The sequence below is a fragment of the Herpailurus yagouaroundi genome, unplaced genomic scaffold (genome assembly GCF_014898765.1).
Source record: "Herpailurus yagouaroundi ecotype Mexico unplaced genomic scaffold, PumYag 77, whole genome shotgun sequence".
Classification (NCBI taxonomy): domain Eukaryota; kingdom Metazoa; phylum Chordata; class Mammalia; order Carnivora; family Felidae; genus Herpailurus; species Herpailurus yagouaroundi.
Window position 1 is genome coordinate 100,062,468 of NW_024412388.1, and position 21,319 is coordinate 100,083,786.

At 52.1% G+C, this 21,319-nt stretch overlaps 1 protein-coding gene and 1 long non-coding RNA gene across 3 annotated transcripts in view; one reads left to right on the top strand and one right to left on the bottom strand.

The window, feature by feature from the left end:
* The window catches only part of MAB21L3 (mab-21 like 3), a 54,398-nt gene extending 33,875 nt beyond the window's left edge, over nucleotides 1-20,523 (top strand). Inside the window, exon 8 of the mRNA XM_040471415.1 lies at nucleotides 20,464-20,523. Within this exon, the coding sequence (XP_040327349.1) occupies nucleotides 20,464-20,484 (21 nt within the window). The 3' untranslated portion in view covers nucleotides 20,485-20,523. The remainder of the gene's footprint in view (nucleotides 1-20,463) is intronic.
* LOC121027758 (uncharacterized) lies at nucleotides 13,701-20,181 on the bottom strand. 2 transcript variants are annotated; one of them, XR_005788911.1, is made up of 3 exons: nucleotides 17,126-17,478; nucleotides 14,431-14,570; nucleotides 13,701-14,124 (listed from the first exon to the last, which is right to left on the bottom strand). It is a non-coding gene; the product is annotated as an uncharacterized LOC121027758 (long non-coding RNA). The 2 variants fall into 2 exon arrangements; XR_005788912.1 differs by lacking the exons at nucleotides 14,431-14,570; nucleotides 17,126-17,478 and adding an exon at nucleotides 18,838-20,181.
* Nucleotides 20,524-21,319: the final 796 nt, after the last annotated feature.

Genomic DNA, 21,319 nt, shown 5'->3' on the forward strand with positions numbered 1-21,319 from the left:
CTTCAGCCCACCACACGCGTCCCCACGCCTCTACACGGACTTCCTCACTGGTTTCCTTGCACCTGCTTTTGCCACCCGCCCCGCCGCAGGCCACCAAAGTCTTCCCCGCCCAAGAGCCAGCCGTCTCTTTGACGTGCAAGTCATAGCACGTCTCCCTGCTCCAACCCTTCCAGGAGCTTCCGGTCCCTCTCAGAAAAAGTCAGAACTCCCATTGCAGCCCACACGGCCCACGCGGCCTGCCCCCCACCCTTCTCTCCCGCCTCGCCCGCCACCTCGCGCCTCCACCCCATTCCGGCCACAGGACGCCACCGTCCTTGCCTTGTTTCAAACACAAGCTCGCTCCTGTCCCATGCCTTGTACCAGCTCACCCCTCTGTTCAGAAATCCCTTGGCCCACAGATGACAGAGCCGCCTCGGCCCCGACCAGTCTAACAGATCGCACCCCTTCGCTCTGCGCCCCCACCCCGCTTTCCTCTCCGTGTGGCAGGTTGCCTGTTCTCACTGGAATGTACCCTTCCCGTGGGCGGAGAGTTGTTTTGTTCACTGCTGCAGCTTCTGCACCTAGAACGGTGCCTGGTGCATAGCACGTGCTCGGCGAACGTTTGTTAAACGGATACTTAGATGAAGGGGTGAATGCATGAATGCGCCCCACAGTGTGCTTCACTTCAAGGCAGGGCCTGAACTTGAACCCACGACTTCCGATGCTCAGGCCAGGCTCTCCCCGCGGTGAAGTAACATTCGGAAGGGCTGAGGAATCCCATCCCCGCCTCTAGAGAAAGAGAAGTTGCCTCTGGGCTCCGGATGCCTTCCTTCCAGGAAGGGCCTGGCTCCTCTCCCGGTGCAGAGCCCGGTGTGACGCAGCAGAATGCGGGTGCACACTCATGCTGCAGGGGGGGGGGGGGGCCGGCGCCGCGTCAGGGCCTCCCCGGCCACCGCGAGGGGAACACTGACGCGTACTTGTAGCTGGCGCTTGCTGGACGCAGCCGGCTCAGCCAGGATCCAACCCAACGCAGGCATTTTGTGCACTCCACGAGCAACACACACGCACCCGTGCACACGCACACACTTTGCATGGAAACAAAACACATCAGAAAGGGGTCCAGGCCTCCCCCCTCTCTTCCTGCCAAGCATGGGGGACAAATGGTAGGGCTCTTGGCAGAAGGTCTCTGTCTCATTCTCTTCGTCTCTGACTCTAGACCATTCATTTCCTCTCATTCAAACGTCATTATGTTTTGGCTGTGTGACTTTCTTTTGTGAGCATATATCTTCTGTTCTCAGGCTTTGTAACCTATGAATCTTCTGTCAGGACCCAGCCTTTGAAGGCCCGAAACAACAGACGGAGGGAACAGTGGTCCTGTGAGGGTGGCATTGTGAATGAACAAAACACTTGCACAACATCATGCTCAACTCTTGAATGTCATGTAAAATGTCACCTCCCTCTTCGGGGCCCAGAGGGATATTAGAAAAGTAGGTGGAGCACCGAACCCAGACCTGAGAGACTGAGCGAGCAAGCCACCTGCCCAAGCCTGAGGGCTTTGGTCATTTGGTGGCCGGGGGACAAAGGCGCTGGGCTCTGGGCTCCTGTGCTGCGGGACTTATGACAGCCCTTGGCCGGCCCCCTCCTCCTGCCTTTCCCTCCTCTCTACTGCCTCCTTCCAAGGAGTTCTTCCTTGCCCACATGGTGAATTAAGGGACATCAGGAAAGTTCTCTGCCCTTGACTCTCTCTGTCCAGCGGCCACTGTCAGTGACTTGTGGCCTTGATGGCCAGGACATGGGCTCCTGAAGGAGTGAGGAGGAGCAGTGGGGGCCTGGCATGGGTGCCCCCTTCACCCTCCACCCAGAGGGGAAGTCCAGGGGCCCGGTGGGGGAGAGGCGTCTGTCCTGGTGCTCAGTGCTGTCTGACTATGAAGCGGCAGGGGGTGCCCGTGGCTCCTCTCCCGCAGACCCTGCAGCAGCTGGCAATGCCACCAGCCCAGAGTGCCCACAGGCTCCCTGCAGAGCCCTGTGCTTTTGGGGTGCCCTGTCGGCTCACCTGATGCCCGGAGAGGCCCTTGTGACCCCCCGAGCTGACTGCGTGCTGCCGGGGGCCCCTCTTCTCTTACTGCACCATGCGAATCCAGGCCACCCCCGCAGACGGTGACTGTCCCTGAGCTGCAGGACGCCCAGCGCCTCGCCCGCAAGAGTGGAGGGGCTGCAGAAAAGAAAAGGCAGCCGTGCTCCTCTAACTCCTCTTCCTTACAGACCCGTGGAGGGAAAAGGAGGAGGAAAGGAGAAGCCCCGAGGCTGTGGGTAGGCATCGTGAACCCAGTTCGTCGATGAGCATTTGGAAGCTCAGAGAGAAAAAGGAGTCCTCTCAAGGTCACCCCACTGGATGTGGGCACAGCCATGTCTTTGGCATTTGTCCCAGTGAACACCTCACAGTGCAGGGCGTGGGAGAAGTACGCGGAGACAGAGCAGACCAGGCCTTCCAGACAGAAGCTTTGGCCTGCCTGCCTGCCGGCTCTGTAGTCAAGTGAGCGCCCAGGAGCCAAGGGAAGGGGGCTGGCAGGGAGTGACCCACATCCTCAGCCCTTGACATGGCTCACTCCTCACAAGGCCGTGGGTCGATCATTGGGCGAAAGGGTACGGGTGGAGCACTGGGTATGGGAGAAAGTGCTGTCTTAGAATTTTCCCTGGGCTGACATTTCCCAGTTGCACCTTTGAACGCTGTAAAAAAATCCTCAAAACTCCCTTTCACGGGAGTTACTCATTCACTCTCACCTCAGGCCAGATGACCTTTGGCATGTGGTTGGGGTTTTGTTTGCTTTTCTTAAAAGTCCTAGAGTTTGTAGTTGGACCAGTGTCATTTGGGTGAGGAAGAGAGGGATTTGGGGTACGGTACCAGGCTTCATTTTCCTCCTGCCCTCCACCTCCTGGGAGTCTGGAAACATTGGAGAGGTTATGGATTCCGAACTCAAACAGGTTGATCATCTCTGGCCGTGGCCCTCATGGGGTGCTTCATGAGGGAGACAAAGGCACATCAAAAACAAAAAGACAAAATCCAAGCCACCGCCCATCCTGCCCCCAATTCCTTTAGGACCGTGCTCTCATCTGGATGGCAGCTAAGTTCAACCCAGATCATTCTCTTTATTTCACGACTGCAGTTACCCTAATCAGCTTTGCACACGGAGTGGTGCGTGTTAGCAACTTTTCAAAATTAGTATTCCAATCACCTAAAAGTTAAGTGATCTCCTGTAAGAATCGGGGAGGGCCAATTGGCTGTGTGACCTTGGGCAAGTCACCCAACCTCTCTGGGCCTCAGATACCCCTTCTGCACCGAGGAGGAATGAGTTCCAAGGCCTTTCCAAGGCTGATGCTCTGCAGCCTGTAATCACGCAGCCTGTGGTAAAGGGCCACCCCAGCTCAACTATTTCTGACCCGCAGATTAGAAGGTTTGTCATAACCACACCCATCTCGGACTTTCTGAGAGCTGGCTGGACATTCTCACCCGGCGTCCTGCGGGCCCTCAAGCGTAAGATGCCCCAACCAGACAGTTGTCCCCTTTTGGCAGCCTAACCCTGCTAATAGCCCCTTTTCTCTTCCTGCCCCCAGGCTGAGAGCCTCAGGATCACCTTTGACTCTCACTGTCCTTCAACCTCCACATTCATCTGGTTGCTGAGATCGGAACGTCCTAGTTATGAAGGGCCCTCCGTTCCTAGTCCCACAGCTGCTGCCTGGTTCACGCCCTTGTCACCTCTCCCCTGGACTCTTGCTTCCACCTCCAACCCGCCCACAGCCTCCCTCCTGTCACTCTCACTCCAACCCATACTGGGTCTGTCACACAAACCCACGACTCTGGCCAACCTCTCCCCACTGCGGACACTTGAATAGTCTCCAGTGGCCAGCGGAACAAACAGCTGACGTCCGGGGCCTTGCATGACGTAAGCCCAACCTTACTTCCCTCCCACACGTCCCCTACATTTCAGCCACGTTCGGTGTCCCTTGCCAGGAGTCTCCCTTGCCTGGGGTTTTCCACCCCAGCTGTTCCCCCACCCTTCACATTCAATCTGGAACACACATAGCTACAGTGCCTGCGAAAACCCACCTCTTCATCAAGGCCCCATACGAATGTTTTTCCTTGAAACTTTCCAGGAGACTCCCATTAAGGATCAATTTCTCATTCATTCAGTCAACAAATATTGAGGAGTGCCTGGGTGGCTCAGTCAGTTAGGCATCCGACTTCAACTCAGGTCATGATCTCGCAGTTCGTGGGTTCGAGCCCCGAGTCGAGCTCCGTGCTGACAGCTCAGAGCCTGGAGCCTGCTTCCGATTCTGTGTCTCCCTCTCTCTCTGCCCCATTCCGTTCGCACTGTGCCTCTCTCTCTCTCTCAAAAATAAATAAACATTAAAAAAATTAAAAAAACACAAAACAACAAATACTGAGCACCAACTGTGTGCCAAAAACAGCAAATATTGAGCACCAGCTGTGTGCCAGGTACTGTTCCAGGTACTGCAAATTCAATGCTGAGTAAGATGGACACGTTCCTACTCACAGGGAGCTCGCCGTTCGTGGCAACAGCACATGAGCAAACAAGGAAATTGTCGATTCTGGTGGGTACGATAGAAGAGCTCTCGGATCCGCTGGCCCTTGTTACGGTCCACTGTAACATGCCTAGTGGTGATCAAGCACTACCTTGTGAAGCCCCTGGAAGCAGAACCTGGGTCAGTAATCTCTGTAACTTCCACGACGCCTAACATCATGACTTCCATCACTTCCGTGTGGCGGTGCCTCGCTACATGTTTATGAGAGGAAGGAACAAGGGGAGGGAGAGAGGGAGGAAAGCGTGCATTTGGAAAAACATTTTTAAAAACTTTATTTGATTTTATTTTTGACACAGCACAAGTGGGGGAGAGGCAGAGAGAAGGGGACATGGAGTGGGCTCTCCACTAACAGCAACTAGCCCGATGCAGGGCTTGAACTCCCCGACGGTGAGATCATGACCTGAGCCAAAGTCTGACGCTCAGCTGACCGAGCCACCCAAGTGCCCTTGCAAAACATTTAAGCCAACACTCCTGGCCAGCAGTGGAGCACTTACCAATATCTTTACTTGTTAAATTCAGAATTGCAGTAAAAGGAAATTCTCATCTTGTGCGTGCCCATTTTGCAATCCCTAGAGATGAGTTTCAGTTTGAGAAGCTCACTCCAGATAGGCAGGGGAAGGGCGCTGCACAGGCCTGGGATGTAGTTCCTGCCCTGCCATCTAATGATTGAGAGAATTTGAGCACGTTTCTTAATCTTTCTGAGCCTTCATTTCCTCATCTGTAGAACGGGGATCATAAAACCTGCCTCATGGAATTGGAAAAGCAGATAAGACAGGTGTGTGAGGAATTGCTTCTTAAACTGAAAGAAAGCACCCCGTAACCATAAAATTGATTGGGAATTATCCCAGGTCCTTGTCCTGGCTTTGTCTGGGGAACACTACAATAGACTATCTGTTCCCCCCCAAAGAAGAAAAGCTGCTGAAATCTACCGTTCTGGAAGCTTCCACGGTAACCTTAGGCTACCCAAAAAGTGACTGGGTCTTTCTTACTCTTCCCTAAAATATGTTCTCCTATGATTGCACCTCTTCTAACCACTAGGGTTGTAGCTGCGACCACAAGAGGCACCTGGTTGCCTTCCCTGAAAAGTGTGCCCTTATACCTCCTGCTCCCAGACCAAATGAAATGAAGTCATTTCTTGCCTTTGCCATGATTTGCTAGTGCCGGCCTGTGAAATGCGGTCTGCCCAGTCTCTACTCACCAAACATAGACTGTAAAGGCCCTGCAAACTTCTCTCGTAGCCCACTGCTCCTTTCCAGCACAGTCTCAGACTCGGGCACATCTTCTGCGCCTTCCAAAACTCACTCATCCCCACAGCCCCCATGCCAGACTGATTCCAGTGGGGTTGGCATGGTAGGGAATGACTCAGCCTCAGGATGTCGCAGCCAGAATCAAGCCTTTGAAACAGACTATCATTCCAACAAGATGAGATTCCAGTAGGGTCAGGTCTGTGTTGGTGACCCCTGGTAGACACACTTGCCCCTTGCTTGTCCGGACTTTCCTGATGGGTTCCGGAGTTTTGGCAAAAGTTCCTGCAGCATTCTGAACTATCATTCCATTAAAATTTTTTTTTAATGTTTATTTATGTTTGAGACAGAGAGAGACAGAGCATGAACAGGGGAGGGGCAGAGAGAGAGGGAGACACAGAATCTGAGGCAGGCTCCATGCTCTGAGCCGTCAGCACAGAGCCCGACGCGGGGCTCGAACTCACGGACCGCGAGATCACGACCTGAGCCGAAGTCGGCTTAACCGACTGAGCCACCCAGGCGCCCCATGAACTGTCATTCCATTTAAGGATTAAGTCCCCTAAAAATAGCTCTTGACCATCAATATCTACTCTGATGAAGTAGGGATATAAGCAATTACTTGGGCACAGACACCCCTTCAGATATTTGATAAATATTAACTGAGCTAAAAGAAGGGGAGAGAAGGGGCACCTGGGTGGCTCTGTCGGTTGAGTATCTGACTCTTGGTTTTGGCTCAGGTCATGATCGCAGGGTCGTGGGATTGAGTCCAGTGTTAGGCTCTGCACTCAGTGTGGAGCCTGCTTAAGATTCTCTCTCTCTCTCTCTCTCTCTCTCTCTCTCTCTCTCTCTCTCAATCCCGTCTCTCCCTCCCCCGCCCCCCCTCCCCAACTCATGCCTGAATGCTCTCTCACTCTCTCTAAAAAACAAAAGAAAGAAAAGAAAAAGAAAAAAAAAAGGAGAGAGATATACAAATATAGAACAATCTGTCTTTAGCACATTTCCCATTAGTGTGTTCTTGGCATATCATTCACTGCTCCCGATCACCTCAATCAATCAGGACTCCAGTGGGCATCTCCCCCAGCTTCTGCTCTCCTCCTCCCTTAACAAACATATGCTTTTTGGGGTAGAGCGGGAATGGGGAGAAGAGGGTCTCTCAGACAACTGTCCTCACGTTGCAGGGAATTGGAGAAAATTGCATGGAATAGTCTAGCAATCTGATTCTTGCTCCTGCACTCCACCTCCCCGTTTACTTGGAACCCGGTAGAATGCCACACCCTTAGGGAATTACAGAAGAAAAGATCACCACAAAAGGAAAAGAAGCCTTCTGGAGAGCAGGCATTTAGAGAGTGGGGGAGGTCTTCTCTGCTGCGGTGGGCTGAACACCATGCTTCACAGGGATGGACCCTTGGAGCCAGGAGCTGAGCCACAGCCCCCCTCTGATGCAAGTTCCCACTCGTGAAAGTCTTCTGCAGTGAGGTCCTGGCAGCCACTGGCCCTGGGCACAATTGCTCCTGGATTAGCCCCATGGAGGGGTGGGGACACATAGAATTGCCCTGCCATCACCGTCCGGGGGTGTAAGCACAGAATCAGGGGAGAGCTGACAAGGACTTTCCACTGAGGACCTGGACCTGTGGCTTGACTTGCTCCTCAGTACACGTGAAGACATCCCCCCCCACCACCACCAAGACTCCATTTCCCCACCTGTGAAATGTGACCAATGACACACATCTTGTGTGGTTGTTGGTGGGAAAATTATGCGAAATGTATCTGGAAGCACTTTGGCAAAGGTTTCATACAAATGTTAGTGACTGTCACCAGAGAGCTAATGCACACACAAGACACACCCATTTTTAATTTAGTTTTTATGTTTTAGAGAGAGCGTAGGCAGGAGAAGGGCAAAGGGAGGGAGAGAGAATCTTAAGCAGGCTCCACACTCAGCACAGAGCCCAACAAGGGGCTTGATCCCCAAACCCTGGGATCATGAACTGAATTGAAATCATGAGTCAGATGCTCAACTGACTGAGCCACCCTGGCACCCCAAAACACACCCATTTTTTTAGTTTACTTATTTTGAGAGAGAGCGCACACACACAAGTAGGGGAGGGACAGAGGGAAAGAGAGACAGCGTCCCAAGCAGACTCTGAACCGTTAGTGCAGAGCCTGATGCGGGGCTCGAACTCACAAACTGTGAGATCATGACCTGAGCTGAAATCAAGAGTCTGTGCCACCCAGGTGCCCCCAAACACACCCATTTTTAAACTTCATTTTAGAAATAGATATACAGTAAAATTGGTGGGTGTGTATGTGTGTGTGTGTGTGTGTGCGTGCCCAGTTCTGTGAATTGTAATACATGTACGAATTTGTGTAACCGTCATCACAGTGAGACTATGGAAGAGTATCATTGCCCCATTCATCCACTGAGGACTTAATCACAACATATTATTATTTTCACCTATCACTGGATTCAATTTGCTAATATTTTATTGAGGATTTTTGCATCTATGTTCGTGGAAGGGGGATATGAAGTTTTCTGTTGTCATTGTGTGGCTTTGGAATCAGGATAATGCTGGCCACTAAAATAGGCTGGGAGCACTCCTCCTTTTTTGCTCTTACTTCTTGACATGTTTGTGAGAATTCACTAGTGAGACCACGGGGGCAAGGAGATTTCTCTTTTAAAGGGTTCCTAACTATGAACTCAATGTCTTCGATCATTAGAAGACCCCTCAGATAACCCTTTTCATCATGGCTGAATTGGTAGTTTGTTTTTTTTAAGAAGTTAGGCCATTTTATTTAAACTGTCAGATTTGTGTGTGTGGAGTTGTTCGTAGTAATTCTCTTATTGCCACATTAATGTCTAGAGCATCTGTAGTGATAGCTCTCATTCTGAATATTGATGATTTGCATTTTCTTTCCCTTTTTTTATTCAATGTTTATCAATTCTGTTGATCTTTTCAAAGAACCATCTTTTGATTTCACTGACTTTCTCTATTGTTTCTGTTTATTATTTCATCAATATCTGTTCTTTTGTTATTTCCTTTTTTTTTTTTTTTTTTTTTGCTTGCTTTGGCTTGCTTTTGCTTCTCTTGTTCTAGGTTCTTAAGGTATAAGCTTAGATGATTAAGCAGATACCTTTCTTCTTTTCTAAGATAAGCATTGTTTTCTTCTGAGCACTGCTTTAGGTACATCCTATAAATTTTGACATTTTATGTTTTTACTTTTATTGATTCAAAATATTTTCTTATTTCCTTTGAAACTTTATGACTAATTATTTTAAAGTCTTTTGTTTAATTTCCAAGTGTTCAGAGATTTCCCCAAATATATTTTATAATCATTAAACCTAGGAAAGCTGTACAAAACTAAAGAAGCCATTATTTTAGAAATGAAATAGTTTATTGAGCACCTTATGTGTGCAAAGCACTAGGCTAGGTATTGTTTGGGGTGCAGGGCGGCACGAGATTTAGATCCAGCCTTTGAGGAACTGACTGTTGAGGAGGAAAACCAACATGCTTATGCAAACAAATGGAATGCATGGTGGTCGGTGATACGAGCTTCTACGTGGTGCAGAGAAGGGCTCTGATGGGGGTCGGTCTCTTCTAGCCCAGGTGATCAAGGTCAAGGTTGTGAGCTGGGCTTTGAGAATGGGTAGCATTTCCAGACTGAAGGTCTTAGGGTAACACCATGTTGGTTAGAGGGAACTTTGCTTGGCAATGGCAGGAGACCCTGCCCTCGGTCACTCTCCTGCCATGCCCACCTGAGCCTGGCACCCTTGGCCTGCTTAATTCACACGTCGGGGGAGTGACCGAATCAGACTGACAGGACCGAACTCTTCCAGGAGTTGAAGGCAGCTCCTAAAGCCTGTAGAGAAATGGGGAGTGTTTCCTGGGCCGGCAGAAGGGGAGGTGGAATGACGAAAATAAAGCTAACATCCAAAGAGTATTCTATTCTACTTCCCTCACATCCTGCCGCCTCACAGATATGGTCTGTCCTCCTGCTTTGTCAGAAATTGAGCTGCACTTGGAAGTTAAGGGCTCAAGACCATAGAGCAACTCATTGGCAGACCCTGGAGCACGCTGCTGTGTTGTGGACGTGAGCCGAGTCAGCTCTGGGACTTGAGCCTCTCCAGCCTACGGAAGGAACCCCGGAGTCATTGAAGCCAGCAAAGAATGGGATGGCAGGTGGTAGGAGAGAAATATTTGCTCCTGTCCTGAGGGTTTGGCTCAAGGAACAGAGGGGGACGTGTGAGGTGGAGACGGCTCCCATCCCGTGAGACACGGGAGAGATCAACCACAGAGGAAGAATTCCAGGGAATTCATAACCACATTTTCTTCATTCTTCCTGGGGCTGTCAGTCATATTTCGCCCTCTTTCCCATTTTTCTTCCCAGCCTGATGTACCGGGTCAGCTTTCAGCACATAAACAAGAAGACTAAAAGCAATGCTTCTGAGATTTTGGAACTTGCATTTTCCCCAGCAGTTTACCTTTTGCACTTGGATATATTGGCTTTTTTTTTTACTGATACGCTGGTGACTTAACAAGAGGAAATATGTTTTAAGTCTCCTAGCAAAGATTAAAATAACTAGATTTCATTTTATAGAAAAAAAAATTTTTAAGCAACTGGTTGATTTCTCATTGAATTTTGTTACCTAAACTCTCTAGGGGGTTGCCACAATGTGGGGAAGATAAGGCAGCAATCTTAGCACCTAGCCCAGCCAGTTGTAGACCCCTTGATATGGAGACAGGCTGCATGAAGAAATCAAAGACAGAGTCAAATACCCTAAAGCTTTATGAAATCCCATCATGGCATTTCCAAATGACGCTATGAAATTGGAACTAATCTTGGTTACCTTACCATCTGGCCCCAAAATGAAAGGTCTATATGACCTGTGTTCTCATGCAAATAACTAGTTTGTTGTAAAGAGGAATAATTTTGTTTTTTTTTTAATATATTTATTGTCACATTGGCTTACCTACAACATCAGTGCTCATCCCAACAGGTGCCCTCCTCAATGCCCCTATCACCCATTTTCCCTTCTCATCAACCCATCAACCCTCAGTTTGTTCTCTGTATTTAAGAGTCTCTTATGGTTTGCCTCTCTCCCTCTCTGTTTATAACTATTTTTTCTCCTTCCCTTCCCCCCTCGTCTTCTGTTAAGTTTCTCAAGATCAACATATGAGTGAAAACATATGGGATCTGTCCTTTTCTGACTGACTTATTTCACTCAGCATAATACCTTCCAGTTCCATCCACGTTGCTGCAAATGGCAGGATTTCATTCTTTCTCATTGCCAAGTAGTATTCCATTGCGTATATAAACCACAATTTCTTTATCCATTCATCAGTTGATGGACATTTAGGCTCTTTCCATAATTTGGCTATTGTTGAGAGTGCTGCTATAAACATTGGGGTACAAGCGCCCCTATGCATCAGCACTCCTGTATCCCTTGGGTAAATTCCTAGCAGTGCTATTGCTGGGTCATAGGGTAGTTCTATTTTTTGAGGAACCTCCACACTGTTTTCCAGAGCGGCTGCACCAGTTTGCATTCCCACCAACAGTGCAAGAGGGTTCCCATTTCTCCACATCTAAAGAGGAATAATTTTGAGGCAGAAGAAATTCTTAGGAGGAATCAGATTCTGATGTATGCAAAAACAAGGCATCCTATGGGATTTTATATTTCTTCTGGTGCTTTATAGTTCACGAAAGACTTTAACATGCCCCATCTCTTTTGGATCACCAGAATGGCCCCCAGAAAAAAAAAAAAAAGGCTGGGAAGGGATCAGTGACTCTGGCCTTAACGAATAGGGAAACGAAGACTCCAAGAGAGTGAAGAAATCCATGGCTTATGGAGACTAGAAGCAGTTTCACACGTCTGTGTCCACTTTTTTTTTTTTAACGTTTATTTATTTTTGAGACAGAGAGAGACAGAGCATGAATGGGGGAGGGTCAGAGAGAGAGGGAGACACAGAATCCGAAACAGGCTCCAGGCTCTGAGCAGTCAGCACAGAGCCCGACGCGGGGCTCAAACTCACAGACCGCGAGATCATGACCTGAGCTGAAGTCGGACGCTTAACCGACTGAGCCACCCAGGCGCCTCTGTCTGTGTCCACTTCTAACTAAGGTCTCTATGCCGTAGGAGACTGGGGTCAAAGCTATTTAGAAGGCAGATTGAACCCTTTTGTACTTACTGGTACATTTCCCTAAGGCGCCCACAAGCATCTGAGTAATGGTTTTAGGCTGATATTTGATTAGCTTTCATGATGAGAGAATGTGAGAGTTTTACCGAAGTTATTTAAATAGCAATGTGGGCATAAACTCGGGCTATCTAATGGAGACGAAGGGAGAGAGAGAGGGAGTCGTGTGGGCAGCTCTGCAGCCTGTCCTGGGCTTACTGGCTTGACCGCTAACCAAGCCTCCCCACTGCATGGTGCCTGTGACTTGGTGGTACCTTTTCAGTGAAGCCTGCCAGCACACAGCCTCACGCCCCCGCACACTCAGCCGGGGACAGGCTTCCAGATGGATCTGGCCTGCTCAGGCCAGATTCTGACCCATTTTAAGTGATCCCTGCTTCCATTCAGGCTCCTCGGGTGAAACATTCACAGACACGGAGGCCTGTGTGTGTTGCGCACTGTGCCAGGAATCCCACGAAGAACCTGAGAGAGTCCTTGCCTCGAGGCTTACATTCTCATTTCTCCTGTCTCTACTGCCTAAATAATTGGCTCTGAGATGGATTTGGTTCTCTAATGTCTTTCCCGTCAGTGAATCCCCGAGGCGGTTTCACTGCTACCAGAGAGCAGTGAGAGAGAAGCGTCCAACGGCCGGCCCGTGCTCCTCAGGGGATGGCCCAGTGGGACCGCCTTGAGCACCTCCAGATGCCCAGCATCCCAGCTTCTGGGCCCCGATCGATGCTAACGTGCTACCCCCAGTGCCTGTGACCACCGAAAACATCCGCCCACCCCCTGCCCCCTGGTCTGAAATGCCAGTATGGCTCTCACGTGAAAAATCACCGAATCGGTCTGACTAGTAACCTTTGTGTTTGGAAGCGCGTTGCCCAACGACAGCGGAGCCGGCAAACCGTGAACCGCAGGTACAACGCGGCACACGGCCTGCTTGTGTGTGACCCTCGAGCTAAGGATCGCTCCCGTGTTTTCAAAGGGTTGGGGGGGGGGGAGGAGGAGGGGAAGTGATAGACTCGGCAGGTGCTCCTGCCAAGTCTGCAGGTGCTGGTGCAGGTGCAGGTGCTGGTGATACCATGATGGAGAAGACATCCTTGTTGTCCCGAGGGAACGACAGTCACGTGTGGGAGAAAACAAACCACCGGAACAGCAAGCGCCATTGTGCAGTGATGGGGCCCTACGCGTGTTCACATGTTGCTATGGAGGCATAAAAGAGGGATGCCCAGCTCAGCCTTGGGGACTTGGGGAGTGCAGACAAGGGGAGCCTGCCAAGGAGAGGTGGCCGGTAAAATTAATCTGGAAAGAGAAGTAGGTATTAGCCAGGAGAAGGGTGTGGTGTGGCGAGATGGAGGGGGTCGGGGGGACGGTGAGGTAGAAACAGCAGCCTCGGCAGAGAGACAGAGACAGAGACAGGGAGACGGGGCACACAGGCTGTTAGCGGGACCCAAGGTAGGGCACCTCAGGAGCTGGAGCTGGAGAGGGCTGAGGGCCGTGCCAAAGGACCTTGTGTCTCACAGCTAGATGCTTGGACTTTACCCAGGTTCAAATGCTGGCCCCATCGCTTAGTAGCTGTGCGGCCTTAAGCAAAGCGTTTAACCTTTCTGTGCCTCAGGCTCCTCATCTGTAACCCGCGGTTAAGGAGAGGACCTGTCCCGGACGGTTGTGACAACACCGAACGACACAGCGCACACAAAGCACGCAGAACCATGCTGGTTCACAATTCATACTTGGCCAACGGTGGTAAAATCTTTGCCGTCGGGCCGTCGCTGGTTGGCCATTGGCAATAGGGAGGCAGTTGAGAAGCCGTGAGCACCCGCTGCGTGTCTGTCTCTACCTTAAGCGCTAGGAGTACAATGGTCTTGTCTCATGACTTCCATACGAGACCTAGACCTTGCAGAAATCCAGGCAAAAGGTGCTAAGATGATGAGGTTCCCTGGTGCCAGTTGCCAGTGTGGGGGAAATGGGTCTATGCCATGACTTGTGGAAATGGGTCTATGCCACTCTTCGCCGAAGGCATGTAGGGAGTCATTGAGCACGAGGGCTTGCATGGGAGCCCAGGCAGGCAGGAGGTCTGGAATAGGGGCGTGAAGAACTTCTTAATTCAGGAATCACATGCTTCCGTCTTTCTCCTAAAAGGGAAACATCAAACCTGGCTTAAGAGTGGAGAAAAGTAGGGGCGCCTGGGTGGCTCGGTCAGTTGAGCGTCCAACTTCAGCTCAGGTCATGATCTCGCGGTTGCTGGGCTTGAGCTCCGTATCGGGCTCTGTGCTGACAGCTCAGAGCCTGGAGCCTGCTTCAGATTCTGTGTCTCCCTCTGTCTGTCCCTCACCCACTCACTCTCTGTCTCTCAAAAATAAATGTAAAAAAAAAAAAAAAAAAAAAAAAAAAAAAAAAGAGGAGAAAAGTAGTGAGCCTTCCCCGGACTTGACTCATACCGATCTTTGGCAACTTTTCTTTGCTTCGGTGACCCTCTCAAGTCATTAGGTGTCTGAAATTTCTTTGGGCTCATGCAATCCTTCAGTGGGTCTGTGTCTCCTCACACAAAGAACGCCTCTCCCTGCATGTGTGGTCCAGCCTGGAGCACAACAACCAAAGAGGCAGAGGGCTGTCACCCGTGAGTTGTGCCCACCTGGGTTTCTTCACCCAAACAGAGTCCACAGCCTTGGGAGGGCTTGCACTGGACAGAAGAGAAGTCATTTCCTGCCCTCGCTTGTGGGGTCTCCCTCTGTCTGCTTTGCCCCGGCTCAGGGGACCTTAGACACAGACATAGCCTGCAAAGGCTGCCGGGAAGTAAGTGCCAACTTTCAGGACTAGACCCCCTGCCCCCCATTTCTCCTGTTGGCAGTGCAGTGAGCATAGAGAGATCCCCTGCTTCTGGAAAGCCCCTCCAAGGCCTCTGTGCTTTTCTAAGCTGGTGAGGACCTCCAAGGGCAGTCGTCTCTCCACGGGTCGGCCATGTGCCAGCGGACCTGCCGCGGGAGCACAGAGGCTACAGTCCTTCTGCTGAGTGCGGCTGGGCCCACCGTGCCCGTGGCCCAGGTTCTGTCATCCCCACTACAGCAGCGGACCGGCACTGGCAGTCTCAGCCACCCAGCCCAGGGCCCATGCAAGTGGGACTCTGACAATGCAATCTCTAAGTGCTCTGGGCTCCTGTGAAAGGAGAACATTATCTTGGATATTATACCGTAATGAGAGAATGTTCCTCTGTTCTGCGGCTTTCTGGCTGAGCACACCGTGCTCCCTGAGGAAATACGCTCTGATTTATTTTCCCTCCAGAATACTCAAGCTGACACACAGAGACTCGGGTCTGTGGTCATTTCCTGACCATTCGCCTCTCTCCGGGCCACCCTCCACCCCCCAGACACCCCATTGCCTGCCCCTTGGGCCCCAGACCCTCTCACCGGACTACCCAGGTTCTTAGAACTTGCTTTGTACTGTTTAAGCACTTCGCTCAACTGTGTCCATTTAATTCTTAAAATAGTCCTAGGGTGTAAGGATTACCATTGCTCTCATTTCACAATTGAGGAAGCTTAGCCCGGAGAGGTTAAGTAACTTGCCCAGGGTCACACAGTAAGTGGCAGAGCACAGATTCAGACCCAGCCATCTGACTCCATAATTTGTGCTATTAACCCGCACTATCCAGCCTCCAGGTCCGTGCTTTTCCTGTGTGGATCTATCTACACACGGAGCAAACTAGGGGCACCGTGATCCTTGGCACCCAAGCCAGGGGACGCCGTGGGGCCGAGGAGCACTGTTGATCAGCACTGACCTCGTGGAAGTTTTAGGCCAAAGTTACATAAAACTTTCCTTTCCCTCTAGGACGCTCCCAGAGCTTCTCAGGTGACCCCACAGTTTGAGTGTCTGAAACCTCTCTAGGAAGCCCAGTATCTCCAGAGCAATTCCTCGGATTCTCAGAGCTTCCCAGACCAGCCTTGGTTTGAACAACTGAGCTGTGGCCATGGAGGTGCCAGATACTGGGTTCTGGGGCCAGCTGTCTGGGCGTAGCCAGCAGTGGGCCATAGTGACCCTCCCTAGGAACGCCCAGTTGACATGTCTTGGAGTCTGTCGGGGTATATCTCTGGGGCTGAGCCTGTCTCCGTGTCAAAGGACAAATGTGTATCTCACGACGGTGATCTTCACTAATGGCTACATTTGTGTTTTATTTTGCCCACCAGTATGGATGCGTGTGGGGGCTTATGTCCAAATATGGGTATGTTCCAGTGTGGACACAAAGTATGTTAAAGTTGGCATGAAAAACTGAAAGGCTGGAGGGACATAGCTGTATAGCCACATGTGGGGGGCAGGTGGGGCACACTCTCCTGGTGGCTCTCAACACAGTTGTGGCTTGTAGCCCACCTTGGCCCTCCTCCCTTGCTGCGCTAAGGCAATGTTCCCAGGTGGTCCGCCCCCGCCTTGCACCAGGAGGCAGTTTAGTTCTTTGTGGCCTTGATTTCCTTCCTGCCGGAAAGGAGACAGCCCCTCCAGCTTTCCTGGCACTCCCACGGATTTTTGCTCTTCTCCCCTGCTCTGCTCCGGCCATGGGGACTGTCCTCCCCACCCCCCTCCTCCCCTGGCCACATCAGAGGGAGCTGGCAAACATGTGGTATGGGGCAGTTTTTGAGCCAAAGAAAGGACGGTGCCCGAGGAGTCCCCAGAGCCAGGGCAGGACTGAGTCCCTCCCTCTATGAATTTCAGCATCCCACCACCACCCCCCCCCCATCTCCTTTTGAATCAAGCCTCTCCTCCCCCCAACCCCAGGGGGGCACAACTCCTGGGGGAGGGCCCTCCCCACCCCAGTCGTTCTGATTGGTTCACAGTGGGGAGTCAAGTCACTCTCTGAGCCACTCTCCAGCCACCCCTCTAGGTCTCTGGGGATTTCACTCAGACCTTCCACATCCTCCCCCACCCCCTCCGCAAAGCTGGGCGAACCGAGGGCCGTTAAAACCGTGACTCCTTGGAGTCTGATGGAGAGGGAGACACCCAGCTGCTGGTGGGGTCCCAGGAAAGCGGTGGCCGTTCAGGACGCAGACGTGGGAGATGGGTTCTGCAGCCTGGCAGGGAGAGGCAGCTTTGGGCACGGCTCCAACCAGTGCCTTGCCAAGTCCCTGCCTCTGCTGCAGCAATCCATACCGCCTGAGGCCCTGCCTCGGGGCCTGTGGCCAGCTCTGCCAGGGTGTGGCCATCTTCCAGACTGCTCTCTGGCCCCTGAGGGCTGGGGCAGGGTGCCTCCAGGCCAGAACTCTGTTGTGCTGAAGAGAACAATCCGAAAGCTCTGTGACCTCCGGGGAATTGCTTCAACACCTGTGCCTTCCTTTTTCAATCTGTAAAATGGGGATAATGACCGAACTAAGGCGAGAATTAAAAGAGCTACTGTAGGGGAAGCCTGTGGACAGTAATGGCACCTAGTAATTGTTATTGTGAGACGACCCCCAAGGTCAGTCTGGCCTTTTCCCAAGGTCGGCTGGAGGCAGGACAGTGCCGGAATGGGATGGGAGTGGGTAGGGAGACTTGTCTTTTGTGGTGTCTAGGCTTGGAAGAAGGGCTGGACAATGCCTTTCACCCTTTGGAAAGGATTCCCACCGGCCAGGCATTACCGGCTGCGTGGTGGACCCGGCCCAGGACAGAGCCTGCCTCTCCCTGCTTGTCCCTCATCTTTGAAGTCTTTTCTTAAAGGTCAGGAGAACAGAGAGACCCCTCTAGAATTTGTCTCTGGTGATAAGGCCAGCCGACATAGGCTCTAAAAATAAACCTTAATAAGATTTTGGGTAAACACTCTCCACCGCAGTTCAGATCACGATTTTTTTTCCCCATTCCTAGAGCAATGTGACCTATGGTGGAGCCTCTTCCCGCAGAGGAAATGTCAAAGGCTTCTAGAGTGTCAGGTTGAATTTGGATGAGGCCCCACTCTGCTCTGGGGCCCGGCCTCGCCGGAAGGACCCGCAGTCTTAGTGTGAGAGGCTCCCTTCCAGTTCCATCCATCGCGGTGCAGTACCCCGACACTCCAGCTACCCCCTCCCCCGCTGCCCGCTCCCGGGCCCAGGGAACAACGTGAGCTCCGTGGAGTGTCTGTACCCAGGGGCAGGCGGGGACGGCGACTTCGCTTTGTTACTGTTCCCTTTTTCCCCAACATGTGGCTCTCAGAGGTGGGGACTGCGAGCCTGTCTAGTTTACCGGGCCTGGGGGCCACCCTAGACGGGGCACACAGGGCAGTGCCTGGGGCGTGGAGTACCCGGGAGAGGGGCGCAGGCTGCGGATCTCAGCAGCAGGCGCAGGCCGACTGGGACCTGTCGGTCGGGGCCTGCGGCAGAGTGGTCTTTAGAGCTCCTTCTCACTGCAAAGCGAGAATAGGTCAGCGGGGTGCTGGGATCGGGGTCCACGGCACTGGCCTTCCCCCTGGGGCGGTCCAGACCGGGAGGCTGTAGGAGCTGGGAGAGAAGGAGGTAGCGCACCGGGAGAAAGGGTGTAATTGGGGGTGGGGGTGGGGGGGGAAGAGAAAGGAAGAGGAGGAGGAGCCAGGGGTGGGGCGAGGAGAGGGATGGCAGAGGCCTCGCCCTCACTGCCTCCCTCGCCCCCGCGGTCCCCTTGTCCCCCACCAGCGGTGGGGGCCGCGGTCCCCGGCTCGCGCACGCAGAGACTGGGCACAGGAGCGGTGGGAGGGGCTGGGGTGGGAAGAGAAAACCGGTGTGGCCGGAGGACTGCGCCGGGGACCGAGGGGCGGGGAAGGAGCCAGCGGGGTTTTAACGACGCCCCGGGGGCAGGGGACGCGCCCCGCTCGCACCCGCGCCGCAGCCCCCGCCCGCGGCGCCCCCCACGCCCCCGCCGCTGAAGTGCCTCCCACCTACCGGTGTTTTCTCCCAGCGTTCTAGGGGACCGTGGAATGTTTCACCCTTTCCTTCCTGGAGCTGGAAGGAAAGAGTATCGTAGGCTCGCCTCTGCTCCCCGTTCGGGGTGGGAGGTGGGAGAAGGTGCATTCTCTCACAACGAATGAATGTAGGTGGCTGTCACTGTGGGCACAGCTGGCCCCAGACAAAGAGCAGAGCCCGGGAGATCCAGCCGAGAGAAGGGAACCGGTAACCGCAATCTAGAGGGGCCACCTCCTGCTGCTCGGTGGTGAATCCAGCCTGCAGGGCCCAGTCCTCGGCGCCCAGCGCGCCTCCCGATCACCACCGACTAAGCCCTTTCCAGGTTGCCTCCCTCTACCCTCAGACGTACCCCCAAATTAGCTAGTATCCGCCCCATTTTACAGATCAGAAAACTACAAACAGCTTAAGTACCTTGCCTCCAGCCACACTTCCAGCAGCTGGAAAAGTCCAGACTTGAACCCTGATCTCTCTCTGACTTCGGCAATGTTTCCCCGTGTACCAGGCAGCCGCTCCGGATTCTTCTGCGCCCCAACATTCCCAACGCCCTCCTCACCCTCTCCGTATTCCATCCCCACCCCTGCCTCACTGTCCTGTCTACCTCACTCCTCCATTGGAAGGATGATGGGGGACTAGTTCACACTGAGGTTTCAGTGACCGATGACCAGCCCGAAGCGCTTCCCTTCTCCTCCCTCCCTGAGATCTGCCTTGTAAGCAGCATCTGAGCCTCAGGTTACAGGACAGGTCCCTGAGGGAATGGGTTTAAGGGACAGCCAGGAATGCGGAGCGGTACCTTGGGGGCAGCGTACCTCCCGGCGCCCCTGCCGCACAGAGGCTAGGCTCCTTCCATCTGTCGGCGGGTCTGGGAGAGAGTCACTGAATCTGACCTGTGGACCTACTGCGTGCCTCCAGTGTGCTGCCGTGCCCGTCACAAGTGTTACCCCCTTGATTCCTCACAACGACCAGGGAGGTGGTTGTTAGTCTCCCCATCTCACAGAGAAGGAAACCCGGGTCTTCACGAGGAAAGAACTTGCCCAAGAAAAGTGGTGCTAGTAAGTTGACTTGGAATCCAAACCCATTCATCCATTAAGTGCGTTGTTATTATTTTGCTGTGTGCAGGGATACGGACACGGAATCATCGCTGCTGTTCCCAAGCAGGTGAATAGGTGTGAAGGAATCAGTACAGTAAGGCGGTGTATGACAGTCTGAGAGTTGCCCTATGGGGGCGCTGTGGGCGAGTCAAAACCACTAAACAGGTGGTGGGTCCGCCCTAGGGATAGGTGGTGGGGAAGTGGAAGGGAGACAGGGAACAAAAGAAAACCTTCCTAAGAGATACCTACGGATTCTGGGCTTTTTTTCCCCTCTCCCTAGTGCTGCCTCCAGAAGCTCTGTGGCTTTGGGGAGGGGTGCACCGAGGCCTCCGATGCCACCTCTTTAAACGTCCCTTGACTCCCCTGCTCTTCACTGTGACTTCACTGTGACATTCTAAGGATTATTAGATCACTATCAAGTGCCTTGTATTTCTGGTATATTCAGGCAGCCTAAATGTACCGGTATCATCCGTTTTTTTTTGTTTTTTTTGTTTTGTTTTTTTTTTGCTTTACCCAGTTCAACAGAGGATGCTTTTAAAATATGCTTGACTTGAAGAACAAGGATTAAGACGAAGAAAAAAAAAAACTGTGGGAGCTTGAGGTAAAAATGGAAAAGAGATGAAACCCAAAGTATTTTCAAGGTGTCTTTCTCTGTGTTTCTTTTTTGCAGGTTTTAAAAGCAGAATTCAAGTGTAAAGCAGAGGGAAATTTCTCTGATGCAGCATTTACATAAGAAACACGTTCAGAAAAAGAGGCTGTGATTCTGAAGGTGTCCCTATTATAACTGCACAAAAGATCTCGGGGGAGGTTTACATTAGTCGGGGAGAGGAGAAAGTAATATCCCCCTTTTCAAGTTGCAGATCTCTCCCTACACTGAACATCCGCCCCCCCCCCCCCCTGCCGCCGCCGCCCCCCTCCAGGAGATGGCCACACTGTGTTCAGGAGCAGACAAAGCCCTCTTTGTTGTAAGGGCTCCACCTTCTCTGTGCAATTCCCTGACTCCTTCTGTGACTAACAAGTCCCAACATCGCACCTGGTGCCGCATCATGAGCACACAGCTGTCAGGGAGGCCCTTGTTGTCGGCGGTTGTGCATTTTGCTCTCGAAATGTATCCACAGCCCATTTAACTGCCTCATGGAATCAGTCAGTGGGAATAGCACAAAATGGCTTGCACTCTTCCAAGCCCATGTGATGTATGTATGTATGTATGTATGTGTATTTTCTCCGACATTTGTCGAGTATTTGCTTGCTAAAGTGCATAGAATGTCACCTAGAGTAATGCTATGTTCTGGTTATCTATTGCTGCCTAATCAGGCTCCTCTAAACTTGGTGACCTAAACAGCAACTGTTTCATTATGTATTGTGACTTTGTA